This window comes from Tenrec ecaudatus, chromosome 14 (assembly GCF_050624435.1).
Source record: "Tenrec ecaudatus isolate mTenEca1 chromosome 14, mTenEca1.hap1, whole genome shotgun sequence".
NCBI classification, from domain to species: Eukaryota; Metazoa; Chordata; class Mammalia; order Afrosoricida; family Tenrecidae; genus Tenrec; species Tenrec ecaudatus.
The window spans coordinates 35,189,464-35,199,430 of record NC_134543.1 but is presented as its reverse complement, the minus strand read 5'-3'; the positions used below and the strand labels follow the sequence as shown (position 1 = coordinate 35,199,430).

The window sequence follows — 9,967 nt, the reverse complement described above, 5'->3', positions numbered from 1 at the left end:
CCCACCAAAACCAGGGCCACCCCATCCTTGACTTATGAGATCACGGCACCCGACTCACAGCCGTCCGCCAGGACAGGGTGGAGCTGCCAACACAGGGTTCTGCACGCTGTACATCTTTACTGAAGCAGACAGCCACATCTTTCTTCCCAGGAGCGGCTGTTGGGTGAGAACTGCCAACCCTTTGGCTAGCAGCCAAGTGCATTAGCCACCGTGCCACCAGGGTTCCTTCAAGTACGTGATAGCTATTGTCATGGCCAGTTTTCAAACTTCAACGAAAGCCACGTAGCACTGTCTATTAGATGGTGCCTTGATTCTGTAGTCCAGAGGGAGTCCACTTGCAGCATGAGAGAGGACTAGCTGCCCACTGCCTTCTCTGGATACTGACGTCCACCTCAGGGGGCGCCTTGGGCTAGAATCTCGAAGAAACCTCATGGGCGGTAGCCAAGGTGGCAGCTCCTAATTCTGCCCTGTCAGCAACTGTACCTCCAGTCAACCTGTGTCACATTTCTGGGTCCGATGAGCATGGTAATTACCTGCACTACTATCCACTCCATGACTAGGGAGCGGTGCTACTCAGCCCTGCAGGGTCACCGTGAGTTGGAATCTGCTCAGTGGTGGTGGGGTTTGCTTCTCCATTTCCCCAGCTACCACCTAAGGGCAGGGAAGCCAACAGACTTACACCTCTGTGTTTCTGGTGGTGAGAGGCAGGGACTGACAATATGAGGCATCCTCGGGTGACTGGTGACGCCTGTAGGAACCCCCAGCTCCTGCCTTCCTCCTTCAGGGGAGTCTCTCTGCAGACACCAGAGACCCCACCAGTCTGACTTCAATTAGGCTAGGCCCAGTTTCATCCCCATGGCAACTCTCACCAGGAGGGGATGTGACGTCTTTCAGGTTCACCCACACTTGCTTCTCTGGAGACCTAAGGCAAGTAGAGTGTACCGGCTAGGTCAGGTTGTTGGAGCAGAGTCCCATCTGGCTGACTTCCCATGAGTCTGTGTGGGCAGTTCCCTTACATCTTATTGGTTGATTGGAGATACCTGTGTGGCCTGATTTCTAAGGAGCAAGGCCATGACCGCTGGACCAGCTTCAGCCTCACAATTCCTGTTGAAACAGCATAGTGAATGGGCAGTGGACTTTCTCCACCTAAGCCAGTGGTTCCCAACCTTCCGAATGCTGCGACCCTATAATACTGTTCCTCATGTGGTGGTGACCCCCAACCATAACATTATTTTCGCTGCTACTTCATTATTGTCATTGTGCTACTGAATCGGGAGACCCCTGTGCAAGGGTCGTTTGACCCCCATAGGGGTCTCAACCCACAGGCTGAGAACCGCTGATCTAAGCCAACAAGCTCAGGCCCAGTAAAAGGACCTTGCTCAAGGCTGGCCTGCTGCTCCTTGGGAGGTGCCTCCGTGGTTTGTGACCACCACACCCAGCTCAGGCCTCAGAATCCAAGCCAAGCCTGTTGTCATGGAGTCCATTCTGACTCATAGCAACCCGTAGACCGGAGCAGAACAACCTCAAGGTTGTCATCGATGGAAACAGGCTGCCACATCTTCCTCCCGAAGGTTGGCCGGTGGGTCCAAACCGCTGACCTCTCAGTTAGCTGCTGGGTGCCTTGCTTAACCACTGCACCACTAGGGCACGTCCTCAGTCTTCAGACTGCCTGCTATCTTCCTTCCTGGGCCCTCTCATGTTGTGTTCCCTGCTTTCAAGGGTAATGTACTCATTCTCCATGGGGCCCTTTGGGGGCTTCTGGGTAGCCTCAGGCTTAATCTCCGGAAGCCATCGAAGCTGCAGCCAGCAGGGTTTTCTTCCCGTCCCTGGAAACTCAGGGGGCACAGATTACCTGCTCAATTTGGTCTGAGTGTTGGGGGAGGCATGGGAAACACCACCTGATTTCACCTCTGTACACCATGGTGCTGATGGGGTAGTGGGAGGTGGGCTGGATGCTCTGACCTCACTCTGCCAAATTCCTGAGAGAGGACTTTTGGTGACTCTGTAGTCAGATGAGCCGCAACATCCACCAAGAAGCAAGCTCACTACCCAGTCAGACCCCCGGCATCTGAGGGGCTCAGAGTCCACACTTGCCCAGCCTGGCCAGCCCCCATTCCCACAAGCCTTTCATGCACAGCATCCAGGGCCCCAGCAATGCCAGGAGACTTCTCTGGACACTCCAAGGTTCCCATTGGCTGAACCTTCGCTTGGGCTGCTTATGCTGCTGACCCCCAGCCCCAGCCCCAGCCCTGGGGGTTAAGGATTTACTCAAAGGCACCTCCTCTGGTTGGCTTCCCTAAGACCACCTTCCAATAAACTTCCTCTTACACTGTGATCCCTACTTTGTTGATTTGACATCAGTGCATGGAGAGGCTGTTTGTGCTCAGCCCTGTGCTGGTCCCCCTGGAACCCACATTGCCTTCTGCCAGCACTGCCAGTGGATCACCAGGGATTCCCAGCGGTTCCTGCACTGGGAAGGACTCCCATTGAGGTCCAGCCTCCCTCCTCTCACAGCCACACTGTTTGTTTTTCATGGAAAGATGCCAGGAGAGATAGCTTCTAGACTTCTGCCAGGGGCAGATTATTCAGGAAAGTAAGGTAAGCACTCGTTTACTTGTGCTGGTTTACTAATCTATAGTGAAAATACTCCCTCTTTTCCCTCACCACATCAAAGATTCTGCTGCTAGGTCTGGCTGGCATCTGTCTCCCAACCAAGAATCAAAGGCTCTTCAAATGCACGCTCCCAGGCAGGGATAGAGTCCCGGTAAGCATGGGCTTATTTGTGCTTATTTACTAATCTGTAGTGAACTGTTTCAGCTGTTCCCCACTAATTAGCCGCATGGCCTCGGGCGAATCCTGGGCGTGTCTGGCCTGCCTTTTTCCTGATGAAATGGTGAAGACTTGAGCTCAGGGCTGTCACAGGGGACAAGGAGGCGGAGTGGAGGAAAGCGTACTGAACACCGAGCGCTCCGGTGAAAGATGTGTGGTGGCCAGTAGCCCCGTTCTCCTTCTCCTGGGTCCCCGAGTGTCAAGTGCACCTCCTCCGGGCAGGCCCCGGGGGCTGTCCGGGTGGATGGGTGGGTGGGGGTAAGCAAACGACTGCGATCTGGAATTGCAGCCTCAACCTCGGGACTCCTCACTTCGCTCAGCCGCCCCCTCCCCGAGGACTGGCCCCTAAACACCTTGAAGCCCGCACTAGAGCGCGGCCCCGAACTGCAGCTCCGCGGCGCCGGCTGGGACCGGGGGTCACGCGTCTCCAGCCGGTGACTCAGGGCCGCTGGGTCCGGGGGTGGCTGAGGGTAGGCGGGACCGACTGGGGCCGCTCGGGGGCAGCCTATGGGCGCTCGGTCGGCGGGAGGTGGGAGACGAGGCTGCCTCTGGCTGGTCGCCATTCCGCCGCGGGCGTCTGTCTCGCCGGGGCCCTGGGCGCGGGAGGAAGGCCCGCGCGGCTCCTCGGCGGCCGCGCTCCTCTCCAGCTGCGCAGCGGCCCGCGCGCCCGGCTCTGCGCGCGAATGAATGGGCGCCCGGGGGACGCGCGCGTTCGGGGCTGAAGGGCATTAGGACCGTGAGGATCGCGCCGCGCTCCTGTCTCTCCCTATCACCGCCCCGCCGCCGCCGCCGCCGCCACCACCACCGCCGCCACCACCGCCACCGCCACCGCCACCGCCACCACCCCCACCAGCAGCTCTCTCCTTTTTCTGCTCTGCAGGACTGAGCAGCCCGGCGCGAGCGAAAACAAACAGCTGGGGCTGCGAGCGCCCCCGGCCCGGCCCCGAGAGCACTCCGGCCCCAGGCCCCACCCGGGGCGCTCGCCCGCCCGCCCACCATGAGGAAGATCCGCGCCAATGCCATCGCCATCCTGACTGTAGCCTGGATCCTGGGCACTTTCTACTACTTATGGCAGGACAACCGAGCCCACGCAGCATCCTCCGGCGGCCGGGGCGCGCCGCGGGCCGGCGCGAGGCCGGAGCAGCTCCGCGAGGACCGCACCATCCCGCTCATTGTGAGTCCGCCCTGCGCGCCGGCCGCCTGGGGAGCCGGGGCGCGCGTCCGGACCCGCGGCTGCGGAGGGCGCGGGGCTGGCTGGGGAGAGAGGGGCGGGGGGGGGGGGGGGATCTGCTTTGTATATACGGAAGCATTCTTGCCCGTTGTTATGGCAACCTCGGCCGGGCTAGCCCGGGCCCCCGGGCGCACTGCTGGAGGGAGGGTGACAGCGGGCAGGGACTGGGAAAAGTGCTGCAAGTTTGGTGGGCTCGGCGCGCGCGCGCGGCTGCGAACGTGGCGGTTCCCGGGCCGCTGGCCGCCTCGCTCGCCCCGGAAGGCGGCTGGACCCCGCGCGCCGCGAGCCGGCAGTGGGAGCCGCGCTCAGCCAAGCGCGTAGGTGGCGGTGCGCACCCCCCTCACCAGGCTCCTGGGGACAGATGACGCGAGGTGGGGGCGCCGACCGGGGCAGGGTCACTGGAGAGCATGTCGCCAGGTGTCGTGCTCCCTCCCCAGCCTGGGCCAACTTGGACTTGGCATTGAGGAGCCCCCCCACTCACACCCCCGAGGTTTTCTGGGCTGGGAAAGGTCTGGCCCAGCGCGAGCCGCGGGTCCCCAGACGGGGTGGATGCGCCCGCGACCCCGCGGCGCGCTGTGCAGGCTTCGGGGCTCGGCGGTTCGTCCGCTGGAGGTTAGCCCCGCGACGTCCGAGCGCGGGGGAGACAAAGGCGGCGGGCGGGGGCAGGGGCGAGCCGCGGGCCCTCGGGCGGCCGGGGCCCTGGGCTGGGCGTGCGCAGCCCGCGCCGCCCTGCAGGGGGCGCTCCCGTCGGCGCCGCGCCGCGTCCCGCGGGCCCCTCTGGGCGGCCCGGCGGGGCACCTGTTGAGGCGGGACGCTAGGGCACGTGCGGAGGGAAGCTCTCGGGGCGCGTTCTTCCGACGGGAGCGGGCGCGGGGCGGGAGCCTTGGGCGGCCCTCCGGACGGACCCGAGCGGGCCGGGGGCCCGGAGGAGAGGGAGCCAAGTGGGCCTCCGGGTGGGGGATGGTGGCGGGTGACAATTCTGATGTGTGTCCGGCCGGGTAGGAGGGGGAGGAGAGGGCGCAGCGTCCTGACGGCGGAGGCTCTGGGGAGCTGGGGGTCCGATATTCCGCTGAACCCCGGGAAAATGGGAGGTCGCTGTGGTAGCCCTCTCACGTTTCCATCCTGCCCCAGGTTCGAGGCCTCGTTACCCACCGGGAAAAGTGAAAGCCCACGGCTAAGGAACCATTTCCGGCTCTGCCTGAGATCTTGGAGGTTGTGGGTTTTATTTCTCCCTTCCCTGTGCCCCCCCCCCAAATCCCAGATCCGAGTCTGGGTTAATATTGGGGTGAACCTGCTAAGAGGGGAGGGCCGCTTCCCATTGGTCCTGAGAGCCCCTGTCCCTAGCACGCTTTCTCCAAAGCACATGGTGATACTGGGACGGACAGAGGGACAGACTGACCGATCTGTGCAAAGAGCCCAGAACGTTCGTTCGGACGGACGGAGGAGAGCAGCTCCGAGCCCAATCAGTAGTGGCCGCCAGGGAGCTGCCCCACTTCCGGCGCGTTCCACTGCTCCCCTCTCCCAGGTCGCAGCTGGAGAGGCTGGCCAGCTGCCCTGTCCCTCTGAGCTGACGTGATGGGTGGAGGAAGTCTTAGCTGGAGAGCGGTGAGAGGGGAGAGTAGGGAAGCCAGTGGAGGAAAATGGCTGCTCTGAGCCCAGGGGGTCCCCTGCCTTAAGTCTTGCCAAGCAGCCTGTGCTTCAGAACCCTGACCTTGAACTGGCACCTCTCTGGGGCTCCTCCATCACCAGGGAAGGCCACTCATGCTGTAAGAGCCCCTACGGTGTATAGGGAGCATCGTTCGAGGGACAAGGAGCGCCTTTTGATGGGTGAGAACCGGGGTCTTGAGAGACCCGGAGAGCATCATGTCCTCTCCTTATCCCCAGGGGCACAGAGGGACTGCTTAGTAAGCAAGCAAGTGGAGCATGGGCTTAGCTGTGCTTCCATACGGAGCCCCTGGGTCGTCATCCTTGCTCATTGCAGATTAGTAAGGAAGCACAAGGGAGTCCGTGCTTATCCTGCTCCCTGGGTACCCTGTCGCTGTCAGACTGTCAATTTGAAAAGTGCCTTGGATTCAGTAGCGAGGTTCAGTAGCAAGGTTCAGTGGGGTTCAGAGAAAGACAAATGCCAGTCACACTGAGAAACAGATGCTCTGAGGTGGTGGTGAAGAAAGGGAAATTGTTCGCTACAGTTAGGGAGTAAGCACAAGTCAGCGGTAATTCCCTTGCCCTGGAAAGGCTCTGTGAACGGGAACCTGCGTTTCAAGTGGGCAGGAGCACCAGGGAGATCCTTGGGAGCCAGGAATGGAGATAGAGACAGAGAGGGAGAGTAGAGGCCCCAGGAGAGCCCGTGGAACCTTTTCTGGCCACAGCCAGCTTCCTCTCAAGCATTAACCCTGGATGTCCACTCCACCCTCAGGCTCCCCAGCCACACACCGTTTTTGACACTGCCTTGGATCCAAAAAGTCAGCAGTTCAAAACCACCAACCACTCCGTAGGGGAAATACAGGGCTTGCTACTCCTGCAAAGAGTGACCATCTTAGAACCTCACAGGGCAGTTCCACCCTGCCTTTTAGGGTCGTTATGAGTCGGCGTTCATTTGATGGCAGTCAGTTTGGTTTCGTTTTTGGTTTTGTATTCTTTTCTTCCAGTCATTCCTTAGCCTCCTGCCCTCTCTTCTTCACCAAATACTCCGAGAAGCTCTGCCAGGGAAGGACAATCCTGGGAGTGGTTTCCATCTCCTCAATGCTTAAGAAATATGTGTTAGACAAGCAAAGTGGATTTTTCCCTGTCTCTGTCTGAAAAAATTGTCCAAGCTTCCTATCCCCCAGTATTTCATTCCCAGCTGCACTGGAGCTCTACATGAGTGAGACAGAGGAAGAATGAACCCTTTGTTTAACCTAAGAGGGTCAGGGATAGCTGGAGGTGGCTCGCTCCCAGAACTGGTAGTAGCTGCTCATTCTGGCTTCCTGGAACATTTCTCCCGCCACTTGGACCAGGATGGTGCCACACGTGGATTTTCAGATTCCGAGGGAATGATGCATCCAGCCCCGCTGACAGAGGCGAGACATCGTCCCCACTCCCCAGGAGAACCACAGAGCCCAGGCCAGAGAGGGAGGGTCTGCGGAACAGCCTGGTCAGACCTGAGAGACAGCTCTGCCTTCAGAGAGGCTGGGTGATTCAGACCTAGCTGATTTTCTTCTGGACCCTGGAAACGTGTTTGGCATTGTGGGGTGTCGGCATGGCAACCGCATAGCCCAGATTTCTCCTGGAGGGGTAACCGATTGTTAATATTCCATCCTGCTGTCAGCCCATGTGTCACAGATTTTGATGTGAAGATTTTAGTTGCGGAGGCTTTCGACCGTGGCTGCCTAGGATGCTGGGAGCTAGTTATTTCCTTCAGGCTACGTGGGTTTGGGGACATCCCTTGGAATCCATACGGGTACACGCTGGCACAGGACAGTGAGAAAGCAGGAAAGCCAGCAGACAGGGCTGGCCTGGCCCCAGCAGCCTCCTCTTCATCAGGCCCCACAGTTGAAGAGGACATTTGTGATTTGTTTGTGGGGGCCAGGTTCTCCCCACAGCAGTTCTGTAATGACCAAGGTTTGTGACATGAAATTTTCACCTTACAGACTTTTTTTAAGGTGATGTGTTATGGAAAGTGGCAGCATAGGTGCCCTGGACTGAGGCAACAGCCTTCGTTAGAACAATGTCGGTTTTAGGCAGGAGCCTAAATTAGGAATAAGGGGGTGTGGTTCCTGCATCCCCCAACCCAACAGACTGGCTTATGGCAGACCTTGGCTATCTGATGTGTACATTTTCAGTTGAACATCGACAGTTGCACTTCTAGGAGGGAATCATTGGTTTTATAAGAGTTCTCTCAATAGGGGTTGTCAGTTTTCTGCTAGTGGTACTGCTAGAGGTCTGAATTCAGGTCACACGGCTCCAGGGAAAGGCTGTCTCGGTCCACTGTGGGGGAAAAGTCTTATCTCAGCATCTCTGGCCACAGGGTTCCCATGTTCCTTGGGCATCCCCCCAGGGCATCCGTCTTTGCCCTCCCTGAGCTTCCTTGCCTCAGGGTCTCTGCTGCTCTTTGGATCACTCAAATGATGAGCTTTAGGACCCAACACATAGTGGTGGGGACAAACCCGGCTCCAGGACAGGGACTCACCTTGGTCAGGGGCCGGTCTTGTAGTCACTGGGAGACCTTCTTCCTCCCCATCACCACCCCACTTACCTAGCAGAAAGGGACTCAGAGGCTGGCTTTTCCTGGGGCTGTTTTTGAGAACAGGTTCTCCCATAAAACCTGGATGAGATTACGTTTCATTTATTATGTTTGCCTTTTGGAATTGTGGGAATATGATTCGCTTAAGTGGCAGAAAATGATTTTATATTTAATTCATCTAAGTGCCACACGCAGCAAAGAGAGTGGAAAGGAAGAAGCACAAATCCCCACAGTCACTTTGCCAAAAGGCACAGATCTGAAGGCCCCCAAACTACCCCCCATAGCCCCCCAATCTTCCCAGGGGTCTCTGCTGGGTCATTGATGCAGGCCGGCCTGCCTGCCGAGCAGTGGGGAGCACAGAGGCCCTAGTAGGGACCTTGAAGATTCCCATGCGCCCATCCTAGGGTCGGGGTGACTGGGGACAGGCTCCATTGTAGGGCTCTGCTCATTCTCGGTCGTTGGTGTGCGGTGACAGCGTGCCCCGCTGCTCCGAGGGCTTTGGGAGCATGGCTCCCTTCTCTCTCGCTCCTTGGTTCTGGGGGCAGAGGAAGAGCCCTCGGGGGTCTGGCTATGTCACCGAGGGCAGAGGTGGAGGGGACAGTGATAGGCCAGGTGAGCTACTGCAAGGGGATAATCTTGCTGTCATGGAGAAACCATGCTGGGGTCAGAGGTGAGCCTACAGCTGAGCAGTTCATTACAGTTACAAGATTGAAGATGTAGACGCATCTGCTTCTTGGGGAGACTGGGAGCACCTTAGCCATGAACCGCGCGCTAGAGAAACCAGGAGGCTAAACAGAAGCAGGACCTGAGCCAGCTGGGAAAGGGCAGGGGAGCAGGGCTTTAAGACACCAGGGTTGAGAGGTGATGACGCTTGGGCAATCCAGTCAGTCCCCTTAATCAGACCATGTGCTTGTCGGCACCGTCACCGGACTGACCGTCTACAGTCCACCCTGCCTCCTCGCACCGCTTGCAGTCTTTGCTCCACACCTGTCCAGCTCCTCTGGCCGTGCTTCCCTGCACGCTGCACTGTGGCTGTGGCCCTGGGCATGGCCACGCTGTATTGCAGGTCTTAGAAGTGTTCCCTCTTCCGCCGTGTCGCCATTGCGGGAACTCTGCTCTCCGTGTGGCAGTCATCGCAGTGGACGATACAGAACGCACAGGCTCGTGATGATGGGGCTTCGCAGGGAAGTACCAGCAGCCTCGGTGGCACAGGGGTGACCCCTTGGCTGCTGACCAAAAGGCTCTGGTTTCGAACCCACTCTTTCCATTCCGATTTCTCCAATGCTTTCTGTAATAGCGTGCCTTGTGCCGTGACCACCCGTAAGGATCACACTTTTAAATTATCAAATCACTCTTGACCCTCAAGGAAAGCGTAAGTTTCTTAACCATGACTTCCACTCCTAACACTGGAATGGTCCAAAGGCCACCCAGATTTCACCTCACAATGCCTGTCAGTGGGTAAGGGAGCAAGAAAAGGCTCACTATTAACACACACACACGTTTTTAGTGCAGTTTGAATAGAAGTGTACAGGGGAAATTGATTTTCCATTCACCAGTTCTTACTCATTTTGATTCGTGACATTGATTACAGCCCCCACAAGGCAACAGACTCTTCCCACATCCTTCCCATGTTTCCCAATTCCCTTCCTCCTTCCCCACCCTTGCCTGCCTGCCTGCCTGCCTGC

The 9,967-nt window shown here is 58.4% G+C and overlaps 1 protein-coding gene across 1 annotated transcript in view; it reads left to right on the top strand.

Moving 5' to 3' along the window:
* Nucleotides 1-3,408: 3,408 nt before the first annotated feature.
* The window catches only part of GALNT16 (polypeptide N-acetylgalactosaminyltransferase 16), a 107,351-nt gene continuing 100,792 nt past the window's right edge, over nt 3,409-9,967 (top strand). The window contains exon 1 of the mRNA XM_075530550.1: nt 3,409-4,003. Coding sequence (XP_075386665.1) covers nt 3,827-4,003 — 177 coding nt within the window. The 5' untranslated portion in view covers nt 3,409-3,826. The remainder of the gene's footprint in view (nt 4,004-9,967) is intronic.